General features: G+C 36.8%; 1 protein-coding gene across 1 annotated transcript in view; it reads left to right on the top strand.

The window, feature by feature from the left end:
• The window catches only part of ADAMTS19 (ADAM metallopeptidase with thrombospondin type 1 motif 19), a gene marked incomplete at its 5' end in the record, with an annotated part of 286853 nt that overhangs the window by 234433 nt on the left and 31457 nt on the right, over nt 1–20963 (top strand). The window contains 3 exons of the mRNA XM_082836295.1: nt 2271–2424; nt 12904–13039; nt 20338–20542. Coding sequence (XP_082692421.1) covers nt 2271–2424; nt 12904–13039; nt 20338–20542 — 495 coding nt within the window. The remainder of the gene's footprint in view (nt 1–2270; nt 2425–12903; nt 13040–20337; nt 20543–20963) is intronic.

Raw genomic sequence — 20963 nt, 5'->3', positions numbered from 1 at the left:
TTGTTCATTTCCCCACAGTTCCTCTGGATCCTTTTATTTAATTTAAATTGGAAACTCCAGTCTGTGCCCTCTGCCATCTGGAGAGAGGAAAAAAAAAAATGACTAAACAAACATTGTATGACCAATATCTGGCTCTTTCCATGACTGGGTCACTTAGAATAACAACATTATCAACAACAAACATTTATTTAATGATTGGGCTGCAGAAAACGCCATCAGGTTGCCTCCCTTATTACATTAATGTAAACTACGTTTTTTTTAATGGAAGAAGACTGAGGCTCTTTTAGTGAGCCTCTAATTCAGAATCTTAAAACAATATATGTGAGACCTCAGTGTTGGGCAGAGGGAGTTTCCTTGCTGCAGAATCCTTAATCTGACTGGTAATTACCAAGGTTTTTCCTGGAAGCATGAAACATAATTAAAGTCAGTGAACTATGTCTAAAAGAAGGCATCTATGTGACCTGGATTTATTCAGTAATCCAAGGAAAACTGCACTTCTAAGATATTTTTCTTTAATGACTATTACAGATTGAAAGCTGGTACTGAATTTTGAAAGGCAATACCTTCTGCTGCCATGCTTCAGTATGTGCCCCTCAACTGTAACGCAGTCACACTTTCCTTCTTGCAAAGAATACTGCCAAGTTCAAATGGTTTAAGAAAGAGCTAATGATTTTGTAGCCAATGTCTTTATTTTAAATGGCATTAGGTATTCAAGGACAATCTAAAGTTCTATCGATGAAAAGGTAGTTTTTTAAGAAAAAAAGACATGATTTCACTTAATTAAATAAGTTGGCAAATAATTTATTTATATGTTCATTTCATCAATTTGAAAATCATGTAATAGTCTGGTTACTTCCATAAACAAGGTGAGTCCATCTCTCTCTTTTTTAACTCATTTAGCTGAAAAGTCACTGGCAACATGAAATGAGATATTTAAAGCCAAAATAAGCACTGTGATATACTTAGAAGTAGTATCCAGTATGTTAGTATATATGAATTTTTAAAGTATTATTTTTATTGTTGATATAGTTGATTTATAATGTCATAATACTAGTTCCCCAATCCACATATTAAAATGTATCTTAGTATTTCTGATAATATATTGAGGCAGAATCTTAAGAAAAAGAAGTAAAAAAAATTAACCCTGGGCTCATTTAAATTTTTCCCTATTGTTAACTCTGTAACCTGTCATTACAACCACCTTGATACAGATTAAATATTTAAGTTTTCTAATACTTCAACATAATTTAAAATTTAGATATATATGTTTTTATACATCACAGCGTGTCATATAGACTGCTTCCATAAATCCTCAGATCCATAGAAGTGATATATTCCATGAGCTTGTTTGACATATTTGGTGAAAATGTATTTATAAACAAACATATATTCTCATTCATTCTTTTATTTAAAATGAGTATATTTCAGGTATTTTTCTTTCATTTAAAATATGTATGCTTGCCCATGATGATGCAGTTCTTAGCTTGATACTGGGTACCATGGGAGAACAAAGCAGACATGGTCCCTGCTTATGGTTTAGTCCATGTAGCCCAAAGTTCAATCATTCTCATACATCCTTTATGGTTTCTTACACTGTTTACATATGTGTACATAACTGTACCATTATTAAGTTAATTTGCAGTTAGAAGTTCTTTTTAACGTAAATTTCTTTTCAAAGGAAATGATCTTTATTATAAATGGAAAATTAGTAACCTTGCCAAAGTTAAACTGTAAGCATACATGGAATAAAATTCTTGTCCTCTAATTGGCTTAGAAGTTCTCTACCCTTATGGAGTGAAATGATTTCCAAAATCTTCTCTTCCTCTGTTGACACAGCGACTTATTATTCATCTTTCTCTTTTATATGAGTGGAACGGCTTCATTTGATATTAGATCGTGGGTTATATCTTGATGTTATGTAGGACACATGTCCCTGTCCCCCCTACTAAAGTCATCTCATACTTGTACCATGCTTTGAGAGACTGTCTAGTCCATCAACTTGGGAGAAAGTGATGTGGTATCTCTGACCTTATTCAGGTGGGCTATTTTTTCATGCTGTCTTTAGCTCAAAGGTAAGTGTGTAACTCCAGTGATTTCAGAAGTAGGACAATTTTAACATTTAAGCATAATATCTCAAGTCTACTGTGTATTAAAGGAGCATGCACACCATGCAAAAAGCATTTTAAGGTATTCGTATCCTTAGTTTTATGCTTTACGTTGAATATGCTCTACTTTGATCCATCTGCCTTGATCACTTTTATATATTATAGGTGCTGCTGTTTCAAGACCAGAATTATGGTCTTCATTATGAATACACTATCCCATCAGACCCTGTACCAGAGAATCAGAGCTCCAAAGCACCTGAACCCCTTTTCATGTGGACACACACAGGCTGGGAAGATTGCGATGCCACGTGTGGAGGAGGTGAAGTATTTTTCAGTATTTACCTTTCCAAAACAGCTTCTTTTCTGATTAACCATTGATAATTAAGACAGGTCCATAACCCCTTATCTAAAATTTCAAACTCCATAAAGGATTGGAAACTGAAAGTTTTTTGTGACACGTTTAGTGCCTAAATCCGTGAACTATTTTGCAGCAAAAACTGGCATGAATTGAAGAAAGGCTACGTACAGTTGTTACATATGTCACTCAATATGGTCACTCATTGCATTGCTTTGCATAAATATTAACACTTATGGGGGCTGCCCTAGACACCATACAGGTTGTTATGTCATATACTTACACTTTTATATTTACTTGGGACACTATACCATTTAGAGTTCAGAGAGATGGGAAGAAACCAACAAAGCATATTAAAATAAGTAGCCAACAACATTGGAGAAAAAACATGCAAATGAGAATGCTTTTCTCTAAGGCAAGTGAGAAAGTATTTATTACAAGAGAGAGAGAATGATCAACTGTATCAAAAGCTGCTAATAAGTCAAAAATAATGTGCATAGAAATTGACTATTACATTCAAATATATTTATTGTATTTCAAAAGATATTATATTTTTATATTTGAAACATAGAGGTCAATGATGACTCTGTCAAAATTACTTTTAATGATTTGGCTCAAAAGACTAAGTGGAGTGAATTCAAGAGAAAATAGCATGTGATGAATTGAAGAAAGGACTAAAGGTAACAGGAAATTTTGCTGAAACAAGAAAGCAGAGAAATGTGGCATTAGCTGGAAGGGAATATGAATCAAAGAGTTTGTTGTTGTTTTTAATAGGGGAAATTATACATGATGATTTCCCAATGTGAGTTTTCTAGAATAGAACAGAAAACTAGTGGTGCACGGGAGAGAGCAAAAAATTTCTGGAGTGATATCCTTAAGTTGGCAGGATGGATGGAATGGAATAGTTGGCTTTGGATAGAAATATGGAGAGCCCATCACTAGTAACAGGAGAAAATACAGTATTTTGAACAGAAGCAGATGTTGGAAACTTGTGGTGGTACTCTTTTGGTTGCATCTATTTTATCAGTAAAGGCCATTTTGCTGCTATTAAAGGTGAGAAAGGAGATATGAAAATTTTGAAAAGAGAGGAGATGTGAAGTGGTCACTTAAGAGAGTGAGAGAATGAATGAAATGGTACATGTATTTTGACTTTATGGTAGCATTGATGGTCCACTTGAAGTTGGCAGTCATGAATTTAGCTTGACATACATATCATAATGATACTTACCCTCCAGCTATGTACAGCATACAGATGCACTTGTGGTACAGGTTTTGGAATTGCCATGTGAGTGTAATAAAACAAAAGGAGAATCCGCTTGACCTGAGGTTGTATGTAAGGAGTTGAAAATGATTGGCCATGGAATTTAGTTGTATAAGGAGGAAACTAAAAATACAAAGGACTTTGAAAGACAGTGAGAAGGTGGTAGCACTAATGGATTTTAGGGCCTGGTGGAGTTAAAGAACTTTTAGACTCAGGGTGCTTAAGGGAGAGGGCTGGAAATACAGGAGATGGTGACAGAAAATAGAGCTAAGAGTGTGGAGGGGATATAGTTATTAGTAATAACAAGACCAGGAGAGTTAGTGGCTTCAGTGAAGTGAAAGTACAGATCTTTGGGAAGAGAAGTGTGCCCGGAACTGAGAGGCCTCAGTGTTGGAAGAATCGTTCAAATGGCTATAATAATTACCAAAAAAATGTGTTAGGAGCAGTATTAGAAAATAGAACAATAATCCAGGAGGTAAAATCTTAGAGTAAAAAGAGAGATTGAATCAGGGGTTGGTGTTCGGTTACAGCAAGAAGGGGACTGCACTGCATAGTCTGCTCCAAAGCTGTAGGTTTAGGAAGAAGGAAGGGAGAATGGTCTGGTGGTGACAGCGAGGGGCGTGGACACCCATGCTCTCTAGATGCAAAGATATGGGGTGTAAGCAAGAAAATGGCCACCCCACTGGTGGCGGTAAAGGAAGCAAGAAACAGTGTCCTCAGGAGAGAGGAAAAGGGTACCGGGAACATCCAGAGGTTTGGAGGCTGGGGAGGAACAGCTTTTGCTGCAGCACTTGGAGCTCTGGGGTCACCAGAGCAAAGGCAACATGGTGGGCAGGGGAAGGGAGACATAAAGAGCATACTTTGCTCCCAGGGGTACAGAGTAATTATAACAAAAGGATTTCTAGTCACTCACAATTTAAAAGCTTGTAGCAATCACCCTTGGCACAATGAAATGTTCATTGGCCATGTTTCCCTGGGGTCCCATTATCACCATGTGACTTGGGATCCTGTGTCCTCAGTCCTCTCCTGCTGATGACCCCATGTACACCCAAATTCCTATTCCTCTGCTTCTCCCATTTCTTACTGATGTCAGGGCCCATTTCATTTAAGAGGTTCTGATTCACATCCCCTATCCATAAAAAAACAAAAACACAAATAGAAACAAACACATTTAAAGTGAAGATCCACAGAGTTAGAACTTTCTTCTTTAATATAACTCAGCCGCCATTCCGTGATGGGTTATCTGGAAATGGAGCAACGAAAAGGTTGCTGGTTCCTGTTATTGCACTGAAAGGCAGTCATTAAAATCTGTTTACATCTGAGACTCTAGACAGGAAAATATTTGCCCAGTGAATTTTATTATACTCATTTTTTTTTTCATTCTGCCATAATTGTGTTCTAGTAAAAGCTTCAGAAGTAAACATACAGAACTTGTCAGTCTTCAGTTTGAACAAGCAAATTTTTAGGGTTAAAAATTTTTTCCAAAATCACATTAATTGCAACCTAGAATATGTTTTGTCAATTGTCAGGCCTTAAGAAACAGAGGTTCAATGTAAATTATTTTAGTTTCAAGGTCAGAAGGGCTTTTAGGTATTCTTGAGCATAACTTCATAATTATTAACATGAGAAAAGTGAAGTGCATTAGAGATTGAGACTTCCCAAGGTCACAGGCCCAACGTAGGAGGAGCCAAGATTAGAATCCAGGACTCCAGAGTTCAAGTCTTCTTTCCTCCATGTTATATACTTCCTTCAAGAGCAGTTCAGGGGTTTAGTGTCATTTCTTTCCACAAAGTATGTATAGCATGTCCCTTAGAGATTACATAGGTTTTATTTGGTTTTTTTTAAATTAATTTTTATTGGAGTATAGTTGCTTTACAATGTTGTTAGTTTCTACTGTACAGCAAACTGACTCAGCTGTACGTATACCTATATCCCCTCTTTTTGGGATTTCCTTCCCATTTAGGTCCCCACCGTACATTAAGTAGGGTTCCCTGTGCTATACAGTATGTTCTCATTAGTTATCTATTTTATACATAGTATCAATAGTGTATATGTGTCAGTCCCAATCTCCCAGTTCCTCCCACCCCCCCTTTCCCCTCTGTATCCATACGTTCTCTACATCTGTGTCTCATTTATACTTTGCAAATAAGATCATCTATACCATTTTTCTGGATTCCACACATATGCGTTAATATACGATATTTGTTTTTCTGACTTCACTCTGTATGACAGTCTCTAGGTCCATCCACGTCTCTACAAATGACCCAGTTTTGTTTCTTTTTATGGCTAATATTCCACTGCATATATGTACCACATCTTCTTTATCCATTCCTCTGTTGATGGACATTTAAGTTGCTTCCATGTCCTGGCTATTGTAAATAGAGCTGCAATGAACATTGGGGTGCATGTGTCTTTTTGAATTGTGGTTTTCCCTGGGTATATGCCCAGTAGAGGGATTGCTGGGTCATATGGTAGTTCTATTTTTAGTTTTTTAAGGAACTTCCATACTGTTTTCTATAGGGGCTGTCCCCGTTTACACTCCCATCTACAAACAATAAATGCTGGAGAGGCTGTGGATAAAAAGGAACCCTACATAGGTTTTCTTTGGATTCAAAGAGATGTTTTATTTAATATGTTAAATAAGAATTTAGATATGTCCTTACTTTTATTTCAAATGACTTATTTTATAAAATAGTCCTAATTATAAGCAACCTCTATATGATTTGCACTTGAATAAACCTTCTCTCTCAAATCTGTTCCATTGTGTTTAGTCAACAGTTTTCAATTATCTCTGACTGTGTTAATAGGACGTATATTCATTTCAATGCCAAAATATTTCTGGGCATTTGGATATTATTTTCCTTTGCAGTTCATAAATAAAGTGGATGGACAAGGTTTCAAGAATCGCATTATTTCTGACTCCGTTTCGTCGATTTTATAGCCAGAAAGAGCTTTGTAATCTTTCAGCATATTCATGAATTAGATGAGAGTAAGTTCAAAGCACAGAACATTGGAAACAGACTCATGTAAAATTTATCTTCAGCAGCAAAGAGGAATAATAGAACTTTTCTACTTCACAGAAATATTAAGCAAGAAAGAGCAAATAAAGTATCACAGGGCAGTCTAAAATTTCAGTGTTTGACATGCTATTTTTTTGAATACAATTTTAAGGCATGACATTCCGGAAATAAGTGGGAAAAAGAAATTTTAAAAAAATACCTAATGTCCAGTAGCTAAATTTTTATCAATATCTTTTACATCAGCATCTCAAACTAAGTTTTAAAATTACCCAAATAAGAGTTAACTGATTATGCATTTCTATTAATTTATTAATACCAGTTGTTACAAGATAACAAAAGCCTAAGATATAAAAACTTCTTCTTTTAGAAGAAATATTACTTTAAAATATCTAGTAATGCTGGTGATCTCAAGTAAATTTTTCCAGCAGTTTAACTTGTACACTTTTCATCACGATCTTGTCAAATTCAAATCATAGTTCCAGAAAAATTTGAATGGATATATCATTTTGTACTTTAGCATTGGCCATTGATATTAGTCCTTTTATTTTCAAACATCGTAAAACATATTTGTGAAATAAATGTTTACTTTGCATTGGTGTTCTAAAATATCTAAAAATCTTTGAAGGGATGTTTTAAATTTATTTTGGCACCTCAGAAGTAGGGGTCAGTGGATAAAGGATTTTTTTGACATAAAAGACTGTTTGAAATGATCTTGGTCTTCAGAGACATCAGGGATCTATCATTCCATAATATCTGATGGTTTTTTGTGGAGTCAGCATTCCACATACTATATACAGTAACTGCATTACTCTAGGACTTTTATCTAGTAGATGAATTAATGAAATAAAACCTTGAATGAAGGCCCCCAAATTTAATAACGTGTTTTGAAATAAATGAAGAGTTAAACATGCTTTTAAGAAATCTGAATAGATACAATTTGAAGGGGAAAAAAAATAAGTAAGCATTCCACATTCTTCACATTAGTCCAAATCCTGCTAGCTTATGACTCTCATGCTGTAAACCTTGTATTGTGATATCTTCTAGACATGGCTTTCCTTGTCCATCACCAGGTTCTCAGGAGGCATCCAAGTTTGGGGGTCCAAATTGAGGAAGTATTTCAGTATGCCAATACCTGTATCTTATGAAGGGTGCTGGGTTTTTTCCTGTTTTTCCCTTTCACAGGCACTTTGCATGTACCAAAGTAAATGTTATTAGCCAAAGAAAACGCACCAAAATATATTTTTGCTCTTCTCTGCATTATTTTGTTTTAGTAATATTTAGTGCCATTTTGTATCCTATTGATGCTTTCTTTTCTTAAATTAATAGGGATGTTTATATTAATGTAAACTCTTTATAAACTTGAATTTAACACCTAAATAATAATCCATGTATTAGATTTGCCATATATAATTATGTCCCATAATTATTCATTTAGTTTGCACATGATTTTTTACCATCTTAGGAAATACAGTGTTGAGATGAACCTCTTAGTGCAGGAAGTACTTTGAGCTTGAATTACATGTTTATATTTCATTTGTTGATTCCTTTACCAATACTGACTGTACTTGCACTTTTGCTGGATGATTCAAAGATGAGTACTTTCTGTTTTTAGAAAATTTACTATCCACCTAGTAGGGGTTAGATAATTAAAAAACACCATACAGAGTGATATGGGGAATTGTAAAAAGCCTTCCAGGGATATGCATAGTTGCAAAGGCCCTGGGGTTAGTGAGAATATTTATTACTAGAGTGAAAAATATGAGGATCAAGCTGTGGGAAATTATTTGACCAAGAAAGTAGAAAGAAGGTAATTCGTGAAGGTACTTAAGTGTTATGCTAGCACTCAAGTTAAATTTAACTTGAAGGTTAGGGGATTACATTAAAATATTTGTGTGTATGGAAACGACAAGATCACATTGGATTGTTTATTGAGTGTTATGAACAATACAAAATACAATTTTTTATTAAAATAAAAAATGAAATTGTCATTTTAATATTAAGCCCAAACCTTGAGGGAAAAAATGTTTTATAGAAATGTAAAAAGAATGGCTAAAAATTAAAGGACATGACATGACATTAAAGGACATGACATTATGTAACTCTAAGAAGTGCTCAGAAAAAAGACCTTCTTCATCATTAAAGTATTTTTACTCTTGGTTCAATTGCTTGCTAGTCATTGTTAGTTCAATAGAAAATAATTAAGTAAAAATTTTTAAAGAAGAATGTAAAGACAGATGACTACATATAGTCTCTTTCTTATAGACTTCCCCAGTTTTAGTAAAACATTTGGATGAATTGTTGTACAAATTGTGGTCCATCCACAGCAGGAGTTACTAGTTGGCAGTAGAAAGAAACAAATGATTGATACAACAATGAAGATGTACCTCCAAGGGGATCATGCAGAGTAAAAAAGTCAGTCCCCAAAAGTTATACACTGTATATACACTGTATATAACAGTTTTCAAAACATTCTTGAAAATATTATAGGAATGGAGAACAGGTTAGTAGCTGCCGGGACTCATTGAGTGGTGGATGGTAGGGGAAGTGGGTTTGGCTCTAAAAGGGTAACTGGAGGGATTTCTGTGGTGATGGAAATATTGTACATCTTGACAATATCTATGTCAGTGTGCTGGTTGTGATACTGTACTCTAGTTTTGCAAGTCATTACCACTGTGGGGAACTGGAAAAGGGTATTCAGATTCTCTTTATTATTTCTCACAAGTAGATGTGAGTATACAATTATTTCAAAACTAAAAAGTAAAAATTTTTTTAAAAGTTTGAAATGTCCCATAACATACAGAGAATTTCAGTTATGCATATTAAAACACTGTACCCACTCCCCAGATTGTTTCTACATGTATGATGCAGGTTTTAGAAATGTGATCTACCTGAGTAGACTATAGTTTTATTAAAAATTTCCATTTCATGAGTTAAATACAGAGCATAGAAAAAAAATCAATTTATCACTGAGATTGGAAAAGAAGGAACACAACATAATGTGTACTCTGTTCAGTGTCTTCAGAGAACAAAGAAAGAATCAGTAAGTAAAAATTACCCCTTCTTTTCAGATTTTGCCCAAATTTGGTAATAAGATGAATATATAATGGTTATTGTATTTTATTTGTAATTATGTTCAAAACAGATTTCCCCGATACTGATTTAGTGGGAATGACCCAGAGATGAAATTAATTCCCATAAAGCAAATAATACACTGTCAACAGCTTGCAGCTACTCAAGGTTCAGGCAGAAGGCCAGTTACTTCATCACTTTCTGTTCATCCCTCGGTTCTACAGTACTGGATGCGTTGTAAATACTGCTGTTAGATGCTATAATGGAAATTTCCTGTGTTGGCTGGGACATAAAACTATATAAAAGAAAAAAATCAAACAATAACATTTCTGTATGGCTTTAAGATCCTAGTTGTATTTTCATAGGCATAATGTGCCTGTAACTGAGCATTAGATTTCTTTTCTTGATTCTCTTGTCTTTGTTCAATGAAATTTTTAAAAAGTAGGGCTAATCCCTCTTCTAGCTGCCAAAAAACTTATGATGTGAGGGTCTTTGCTACAATGTAGATGGAAATGTTCCAATTCATGCTCACATGCCTTCATACTTTTTTAGAGCACCAGTAAGGTGCTCCCTGTAATGGCGCCAGTACCTGTATCTCTTTTGATATATCAATACTTAAAAGATTTTTTTCAGAAGCTCAATATGTTACCTCTGGGCCAACATAACTAACGTTCGATATTTTCTGAGTAAAGGAAAAAATGCAGTGTAATTAGCTCTGAGTTACTCATTCTGTGGCTACACTGAAGTTCAGCAAAGGCTCTCTGGGTATTGTCTGTTTGTCATCTTTTTGTGCTGTAGTTGGCAAAAAGCATTAAATTTAAATTAGTTTAGACAACTACATCTATTCTGTAAAAGAGTGTCTTATAACTATGAGGTTTTAAATTAGATTTTAAAACTAATATTTATATTTCATAAAAGCGACATTTATTTTAATCCTACTTTTAGGTAGGCATCATTGTCATGTAGAAATAATACTTACATATGCTAGCATTATACAAAATTTGTGTTACACCTATTTCATAAAGGTCATATAGGAGCACCTGAGGCATAGGAAACTAGTGGAAGTTGACCAAAAACTTCCCAAATTTTCACATTTAGGTAACTCTTACCTAGTAAAGCCAGTTTCTTCTGTGAAGAAAAATTAACATCATAAGTCATTTCTGCTTATCTAGCAGCTTATTTGAAAATTATTTGAAGTTGGTGGGTATTGAACACTATTATGATTAAGTCTAATGCCTCACCCCACCCTTCTTGGCCTACCAAGGAATAGCCTGGACAGCCCTTAAACATTTGCCTGGGGCTTATAAGGTTGCCTTTCCTCTACACATTAGCATAAGCTTACCTGACTGCATGAGCTGCACAGGTCAGGCTAGTGGACCTCTGAGACGTGGCTGTTGCATTAGTTGGCAGCTGGCACTCCACATAAAGTCCTTGCCCCAGGGACCGCAATCCAGCCCATGCTCCATTTGCCAAGTCATGCAACCTTGTTCCAAGGCAAGTTCTCGGTGGAGAAAGGAGCACCTGGGGGGTACCTTTTACTTATCTATGGTTGGATGTCCATCTCAAGGCCCTCCCCATTGTTGGCCCATTGGTGCACCCTTCACTGAGTGCCACAGAGTCCTGGTTGAAGGCATGCCTTTTCCCTCTCTAAGGAAAAGACCTTTTACCTGCTTGGCACTCTTGTCTGTCTTGAGCTCCCATAGAAAAAAATTGCATTGCTCCAGAACTCTGGGATTCTCCAGATAGAAAATAATTTAGCCAACATTGTGCTGCCTATGCTAGAAGATGGAACTAAAGATCTAAATGTTTTCAATAACATGACATGCAGTGACCACAGATATAATTATTAGTTAATCCACATATGTATGTAGATATAGTCATGTTTTTATACGACAAGTTGTCATGGGACTATGCTCAGTGTTGTTGAGAGGGTAATCAAGGAAAGATCCTGAACCTGTTTCTATTCTTTTGCCTTCCACTTGGTTACCCCCGTCTCTCCCAATCCCCTTCAAGTCAAAGTAAAAGATACTCAAAAGTTATTCAAAGTAGCTCTCTCTCTCTCTCTCTACATCCTTTCTTGATGCCAGCCTCCTTCTCTGTTAATTAAAGAACGGAGTGACCTCTCTGCCACAAGCCCAGGCTGTCCTGTTTGGCATGACCAGTATGAATGCTCTGAGCTTCCTAATTATCATTGCATGGTAGTCATAAGCTCCTAACTAATGGGCCCTTCAATAGTGACCCAAAAGACTTGTGATTTTTTTTTCTTAATCCTTCATGACCTGTCTGGCTTTAAAATTATTGGCTGATTTAATTATTTTATAATGTCAAACAAGTAAATTAAATTATTAAATCCTATATAAATATTTAAACTTTTTTAGAGAAACAGAATCAGCACATATGTAGTAGGCTTTTTCAGTGTAAGATGAAATAATAAGTGTTGTCAAGCAAGTGTGCTTATAGGGCTCTAAGCAAAATGAATACAGCATACAGAGAAAGGGGAAAAGCCAGTTTTCTGAAAGCTGGTGGAAAATGGGAAAACTCCCATGGCTTTTCTTAGAGAACAGGATAATCATTAGGGAATGAGGATTTCTTGAATTCTTGGGGTCTTTACCAGAAGTGACAACAATATAAGTCTGAGTTATATTCAAGAGAAGCTTGCTTCCCATAACTTACCCCCTGATGGTATACAGCCAGATGGTAAAATGTGCACACGTTTATATGCATATTTATGTGCACAAAGGTTTCATACAAATACTGCTTTCCACCACTGAATGCTAAAAGATGGCACAGTCCTTTATAAAAATCTTTAAATAACATCTTATCAACTTATGCACCATAATCCCTTTGTATTATAAAACTTGCCATTTAATTGCTAACAAGAAAAAAAATTAGCTTCCTTAAGCCTAGAGTTACATTTTGTTATATAAATTATAAAAATATCATCCTCATTGATCTAACCTAAAATTTGTTTAAAATATGAAAATTACAAGTCTAGGAATACCTCGAATAAACATGCATATAAGACTATGCAATAAGTCCATTGCATAGAGGCCTAAAATAACATTTCTTTTTATGTTTCTTTGCTCTTTTCAGGAGAAAGGAAGACAACAGTGTCTTGCACGAAAATCATGAACAAAAATATCAGCATTGTGGACAATAAGAAATGCAAATACTTAACCAAGCCAGAGCCACAGATTCGCAAGTGCAATGAGCAACCGTGCCAAACAAGGTAACCCTGTCCCACCACTCATTAACAAAATCCCATTTTCTTAGAAACAATGCAGTGGATATGTACCAAAATGTAAGGCTTTAAATAAGCAAGGTCTAAGAAAGAAAGATAATCAACTTGATGGAATGAGTGTTAGAAAACCAAGGTTAGGATTGACCTCAACTTCAGCTGCTGTCCACAGTGTGAAGACAACTCCTAACTGGATGGCAGAGGAGTATTTAAAAGTATTTGGTAACCTGTTGGTCACCTCTTCAAAAATCTGGTTATTTGGTTGAATTCAGCTACTCATTCCTAAATTCTCCAAAATGGTGTTTTAAGCACTTGCCAATGACGATATAAACTAAAGTGGGACTGGCCAGGACCCAGTCCCCTACACAACAGTGGGGGCATTTGGTCCTTCTGGTCCCCAAGGCTAGATCCTCACTTCCTCACCCCAGAGTCCCCAAGGCAAACTGTTTGGTTCCTGATCTCTGATCACCAGATTCCCGACCTGGGTCCTAGTTATTCGAAAGTTGGTTGCTTCGGTCCCATGTGACTTCCCCAGTGAGTAATAAGCAACAAAGCAGGCAAGAAACTCATGAGTGGGGGATAGAACCGCAATGCTGAGCACCGTAAAGTGGTGTAAAAGAAAGGCTACGCCTCAGTAACCAGCAGAGATGGGTGAATGGAACCTTAGTATGATTTTGGGGTGGGCTTGCAGCAAGGCTGTGCAGAATGGTTTCAGGCACAGGGCTCCCAAAAATCTCTGTGCTTTCATATAAAAATTAATGTTGGGCTTGAGTGGAACTCAGCCCCAGTGTCAAAAGTCCTCAAAACTTTGTGGGACAGAATGACAAAAAGAGTCTGAAGCTGGATTGATTCCTCTAGAATATGGAGACACAGACTTTTATTCTATCCTGACACTCAGAGATTTATTGAAGCTCAGTGAGTTAGGGTGTATTTGTGAGTTCTTAGGGAGTCAAACAATTGATCTCCTCTCCCAAGTTTCTGCAGTGGAGTCACAGCGAATGTGTATATACTGCAACTTGGAAATGCAGAGAATTTGTAGCTTTGGAGTGCTCTCTAACTAATATAATCTTCCTCGTGACCTTCCACCACAATGTATGGGGAAGTGAAAGGAGAGTGAGAAACAGAGTTGCCGATTAACTATATTTAGGCTTTTCTGTCTTCAGTAATCTCTAATGCTCAGTTCTTCTGGTTTCCCTCTTCGCCCACCTTCCCCTTCAGAGGTAGCACTGCATCCCAAGTTCCTTCTATTTTTGGCTTATTGCAAAACTCAGTTGTTAAGCCCTCCAGACCTGGCTCATGCTATGTCAACCAACTTAAAAGAATTTGGAAAATCTTGTCTTCCTCTACAAAGCTGAAATTTCAAGACTTGCTTTTCTGTAGACTCAGTGTATTTAAGGTATCAAAAGCTGATTATCTACTTTTTCCTTTCTTTGCATCCGTGCTCTAACAATTCTTCCCTCCCCCTCAAAGGGAGAAATATGCTTCCAGAGAATAGAAGAATGGTATGTAAAAGAATATGCAAAAGAAAAACGTACATTACTTTCAATAATGTTCAATAATGCCCTTTGCACAAGCCGAACTATATGCTTTTCATCTAACTCTGTAATTACGTGTTTTTGTTTTGTTTAACATCTTTATTGGAGTATAATTCCTTTACAGTGGTGTGTTAGTTTCTGCTTTATAACGAAGTGAATCAGTTATACATATACATATGTCCCCATATCTCTTCCCTCTTGTGTCTCCCTCCCTCCCACCCTCCCTATCCCACCTCTCTAGGTGGTCACAAAGCACCGAGCTGATCTCCCTGTGCTATGCGGCTGCTTTAATTACGTGTTTTTACAAGGCAGGGTAGTAATCAACAGAAAGGGTGACCTAGGGAAATATTGTTGCCTACGGTCAGGTCCTTGGGTCTTTTCCATTCATTGCTAGGCAGATAACAGATGCTGAGCTTTTAGCTTTTGCCCTGTCAGCTAAAGAACCTGGATTTTTTTTGTTGTTGTTATTACTATTCCTAAGAATTATCTTTCTCTTTTTTTTTTTTTTTTTTTTTTGCGGTACATCGGCCTCTCACTGTTGTGGCCTCTCCCGTTGCGGAGCACAGGCTCCGGACTCGCAGGCTCAGCGGCCATGGCTCACGGGCCCAGCCGCTCCGCGGCATATGGGATCTTCCCGGACCGGGGCACGAACCCGTGTCCCCTGCATCGGCAGGCGGACTGGCAACCACTGCGCCACCAGAGAAGCCCTCTTTCTCTTCTTTTAATCTCTTTTAATAGACATTAAAATGCTAATTTACCTTTTGTTAAATAATTTATTAAAATGTTTCAAAACACTTTTATATACCATATAGCTTTCCCATTTGGGTAAAAGAGCAGGAGCTTTTTCTGATATATCAGGAATCTTGAATGACCTGGATTCGAGGACTAGAGCATATTTGTCACTTCCTAACCTGGTCTGTGAAGAATCAGAATGTACAGTACACACCATTCATTGTTCATTCACTGACCTCAGCTATCTTGGGGGAAAATGCCTTGATAATGACTTGGTAAAATGAATAGTTTTGAAAGGTTGATATATTTCTGAGTGAGAAATTTTTGCAGCTGGAGACTGGAAGTCTTTTTGTTAGCAATTATTATCTTCTTTCCCTTGGAAAAGGAGGCAGTGCCTTTTGAACAACCAAGAAGCAATGTCAGTGAGGTTAACCAAAATACTGGAAAGTAAGAAATTGACATGGGCAATCCTGAGGGGTCATCACAGGAAATCTTTCCAAGATTTACTGGCATAGCACAACTTTTGTTCCTCTTGCTGCTTCTTTTTTCCCCACCATGGTAAAAAACATTCTAATTACCATTCACATTTTTTGAAAAAGTCACCAAATGGCCTGATGTAACCCTATGTACCAAATATAAAATATATTAATGCACTAGTAAATAGCTTTGTAAGAAGGAGGCTTGAAGATGAGGAAATGAGATAATTCCCAATTAGATGAATTCTAAAATATAAAATGTTTTCTCTCACTACAATATGTTTCATATCTTTGTTCTTATTTTTCAGCAGCTTTCCAAGGAATGAAAAAAGTAACTTTTTATCATTATACTAAGGATTTCTAAAATATATTTTATTAAAAAAATTAGGATTTCATGAAATTGCAAATACTTCTCTTTTCAGTAGTGTCTTCCATAGTTCCATGGCTGGTTCCCTAGTTGAGGGGAAAGGCATATAGATGGGTTTAAATTATGCTTATAGCCTAGGTATCCTTGTGCAGAAAGATGAAGCAGAAACTGAAATAAATTTGAGAGATAAATATTCACTTTAGGAAAAATCTACTAGGGGACTCCAAAGCAAAATGGTACGTCTGCATCATACTTGAAAGATGAGCAGACAGGAACTTCATTAGAGGCAGTACTGCAGTGCAAATGTTATCGTGTTTAACAGCAATCGGTTGCAGGTGATGGGCATAATACATTAGTGATTACTTCCTCGAGATAAGTAGGGAGTTCTCTGTGGCAGGCTTCTTTTTTTTTTTTAACATCTTTATTGGAGTATAATTGCTTTACAATGGTGTGTTAGTTTCTGCTTTATAACAAAGTGAATCAGCTATACATATGTTCCTATATCTCTTCACTCTTGCGTCTCCCTCCCTCCCACCCTCCCTATCCCACCCCTCTAGGTGGTCACAAAACACCAACACCGAGCTGATCTCCCTGTGCTATGTGGCTGCTTCCCACTAGCTATCTGTTTTACGTTTGGTAGTGTATATATGTCCCTGCCACTCTCTCACTTTGTCACAGCTTACCCTTCCCCCTCCCCATATCCTCAAGTCCATGCTCTAGTAGGTCTGTGTCTTTATTCCCATCTTAACCCTAGGTTCTTCATGACATTTTTTTTCTTACATTCCATATATATGTGTTAGCATACGGTATTTGTCTTTCTCTTTCTGACTTACTTCACTCTGTATGACAGACTCTAGGTCCATCCACCTCACTACAAATAACTCAATTTCGTTTCTTTTTATGGCTGAGTAATATTCCATTGTATATATATGCCACATCTTCTTTATCCATTCATCCGATGATGGACACTTAGGTTGCTTCCATCTCCTGGCTATTGTAAATAGTGTTGCAGTGAACATTGGGGTACATGTGTCTCTTTGAATTATGGTTTTCTCAGGGTATATGCCCAGTAGTGGGATTGCTGAGTCATATGGTAGTTCTATTTGTAGTTTTTTAAGGAACCTCCATACTGTTCTCCATAGTGGCTGTACCAATTCACATTCCCACCAGCAGTGCAAGAGTATTCCCTTTTCTCCACACCCTCTCCAACATTTATTGTTTCTATATTTTTTGATGATGGCCATTCTGACTGGTGTGAGATGATATCTCATTTTAGTTTTGATTTGCATTTCTCTAATGATTAATGATGTTGAGCATTCTTTTATGTGTTTGTTGATAATCTGTATATCTTCTTTGGAGAAATGTCTATTTAGGTCTTCTGCCCATTTTTGGATTGGGTTGTTTGTTTTTTTGTTATTGAGCTGCATGAGCTGCTTCTAAATTTTGGAGTTTAATCCTTTGTCAGTTGCTTCATTTGCAAATATTTTCTCCCATTCTGAGGGTTGTCTTTTGGTCTTGTTTATGATTTCCTTTGCTGTGCAAAAGCTTTGAAGTTTCATTAGGTCCCATTTGTTTATTTTTGTTTTTATTTCCATTGCTCTAAGAGGTGGGTCAAAAAGGATCTTGCTATGATTTATGTCGTAGAATGTTCTGCCTATGTTTTCCTCTAAGAGTTTGATAGTTTCTGGCCTTCCATTTAGGTCTTTAATCCATTTTGAGCTTATTTTTGTGTATGGTGTTAGGGTGTGTTCTAATCTCATACTTTTACATGTACCTGTCCAGTTTTCCCAGCACCACCTATTGAAGAGGGTGTCCTTTCTCCAGTGTACATTCCTGCCTCCTTTATCAAAGATAAGGTGCCATATATGCGTCAGTTTATCTCTGGGCTTTCTGTCCTGTGCCATTGATCTATATTTCTGTTTTTGTGCCAGTACCACACTGTCTTGATTACTGTAACTTCGTAGTATAGTCTGAAGTCAGAGAGCCTGATTCCTCCTGCTCCATTTTTCGTTCTCAAGATTGCTTTGGTTATTCAGGGTCTTTTGTGTTTCCATTCAAACTGTGAAATTTTTTGTTCTAGTTCTGTGAAAAATGCCAGTGGTAGTTTGATAGGGATTGCATTGAATCTGTAGATTGCTTTGGGTAGTAGAGCCATTTTCACAATGTTGATTCTTCCAATCCAAGAACATTGTCTATCTCTCCATATATTTGTATCATCTTTAATTTCTTTCATCAGTGTCTTATAATTTTTAGCATGCAGCTCTTGTGTCTCCTTCGGTAGGTTTATTCCTAGATATTTTATTCTTTTTGTTGCAGTGGTAAATGGGAGTGCTTTCTTAATTTCACTTTCAGATTTTTCATCATTAGTGTATAGGAATGCAAAGAGATTTCTGGGCATTAATTTTGTATCCTGGTGCTTTACCAAATTCATTGATTAGCTCTAGTAGTTTTCTGGTAGCATCTTTAGGATTCTCTATGTATAGTGTCATGTCATCTGCAAACAGTGACAGCTTTACTTCTTATTTTCTGATTTGGATTCCTTTTATTTCCTTTTCTTCTCTGATTGCTGTGGCTAAAACTTCCAAAACTATGTTGAATAAGAGTGGTGAAAGTGGGCAACCTTGTCTTCTTCCTGATCTTAGTGGAAGTGGTTTCAGTTTTTCACCATTGAGGACAATGTTGGCTGTGGGTTTGTCATATATGGCCTTTATTATGTTGAGGAAAGTTCCCTCTCTGCCTACTTTCTGCAGGGTTTTTATCATAAATGGGTGTTGAATTTTGTCAAAAGCTTTCTCTGCATCTATTGAGATGATCATATGGTTTTTCTCCTTCAATTTGTTAATATGGTGTATCACGTTGATTGATTTGCGTATATTGAAGAATCCTTGCATTCCTGGGATAAACCCCACTTGATCATGGTGTATGGTCCTTTTAATGTGCTCTTGGATTCTGTTTGCTAGTATTTTTTTGAGGATTTTTGCGTCTATGTTCATCAGTGGTATTGGCCTGTCGTTTTCTATCTTTGTGACATCTTTGTCTGGTTTTGGTATCAGGGTGATGGTGGCCTCATAGAATTAGTTTGGGAGTGTTCCTCCCTCTGCTATATTTTGGAAGAGTTTGAGAAGGATAGGTGTTAGCTCTTCTCTAAATGTTTGATAGAATTCGCCTGTGAAGCCATCTGGTCCTGGACTTTTGTTTGTTGGAAGATTTTTAATCACAGTTTCAATTTCAGCGCTTGTGATTGGTCTGTTCATATTTTCTATTTCTTCCCGATTCAGTCTCGGGAGGTTGCGTATTTCTAAGAATTTGTCCATTTCTTCCAGGTTGTCCATTTTATTGGCATAGAATTGCTTGTATTAATCTCTCGTGCTCCTTTGTATTTCTGCATGTCAGTTGTTACTTCTCCTTTTTCATTTCTAATTCTATTGTTTTGAGTCGTCTCCCATTTTTTCTTGATGAGTCTGGCTAATGGTTTATCAATTTTGTTTATCTTCTCAAAGAACCAGCTTTTAGTTTTATTGATCTTTGCTATCATTTCCTTCATTTGTTTTTCATTTATTTCTGATCTGATCTTTATGATTTCTTTCCTTCTGCTAACTTTGGGGGTTTTTTGTTCTTCTTTCTCTAATTGCTTTTGGTGCAAGGTTAGGTTGCAAATACCTGCACATGTATTTTTGTGAGGTAGTCTTCAACCTGATTTCAATTTCTGACTCCACAACCTGTGGCCTTTGGTAAGTTACTACACCTCTCCTTGCCTTGGTTTCCCTTTCTGTAAAAGCCCACGATAGTTGTAGTACCTAATATGTAGGGTTATTGTGAAGATTGAAAATGCAAAGAATAGGACCAACTCATGTATATTAGCAACTTTATACTTGTTAGGTACCTCAGTATGGCAATATGACTTGACGGGCAGCAGCAGGCAAAGCGTGCAGCATGACAGGGACGGAGTCTAATACATCCTTTGAGATTCTAATAAGAGCAAGGCCCTGAGATGAGAAGTGTGGAGAAGCAATAGAAAGCCTGGGTGTCTTAGGGAAACCTCAAATATTAGTAAAAAAAAAAAAAAAAAAAAAAGGTATAAATCTATTGTGTAAACATTCTGCTAATTCTATCCATGTCAAAATATGTAGTAAGTAGATATCTTTTAACCTGTCTCAGTGACTCTTGCTTTACTTTTAGATGGATCATGACAGAATGGACCCCATGTTCACGAACTTGTGGAAAAGGGATGCAGAGCAGACAAGTGGCCTGTACCAAGCAGCTGAGCAATGGAACCCTGATGAGAGCCCAGGAGAGGGACTGCGCCGGGCCCAAGCCGGCCTCCACCCAGCGCTGCGAGGGCCAGGACTGCATGACCGTGTGGGAGGCGGGCGTGTGGTCCGAGGTGCAGTACCCACCCTGATGCTTCTCCGTTTCCCTCTGATTTTCTTACTCTTAGCCTATATAAGGTCATGTTTTATCATGTTCAGAGTCTCTCTGCATGGCAGTTTTAGCACCATTTATTGGTTTTTCTGGTAATAAAAGGAATACATTCATTATAAGTAATTTTCACAGTAGGAAAAAACAGATTTATTCTTTGTTCTGTGGCTATTGTAACATAATCAAGAGCATATATTATATACATTTTAGAATCCAGCTTTTTTATTTCTTTACCATGAGTATACTCTTTAGTGGACACATATGAAAATACACATTTGGAGAGAGTGGCATGGACTTATATACACTACCAAATGTAAAATAGATAGCTAGTGGGAAGCAGCCACATAACACAGGGAGATCAGCTCGGTGCTTTGTGACCACCTAGA

The sequence above is a fragment of the Leucopleurus acutus genome (assembly GCF_964270905.1).
Source record: "Leucopleurus acutus genome assembly, chromosome: 3".
NCBI lineage: Eukaryota > Metazoa > Chordata > Mammalia > Artiodactyla > Delphinidae > Leucopleurus > Leucopleurus acutus.
This window is presented reverse-complemented; position numbering and strand designations above follow the sequence as displayed.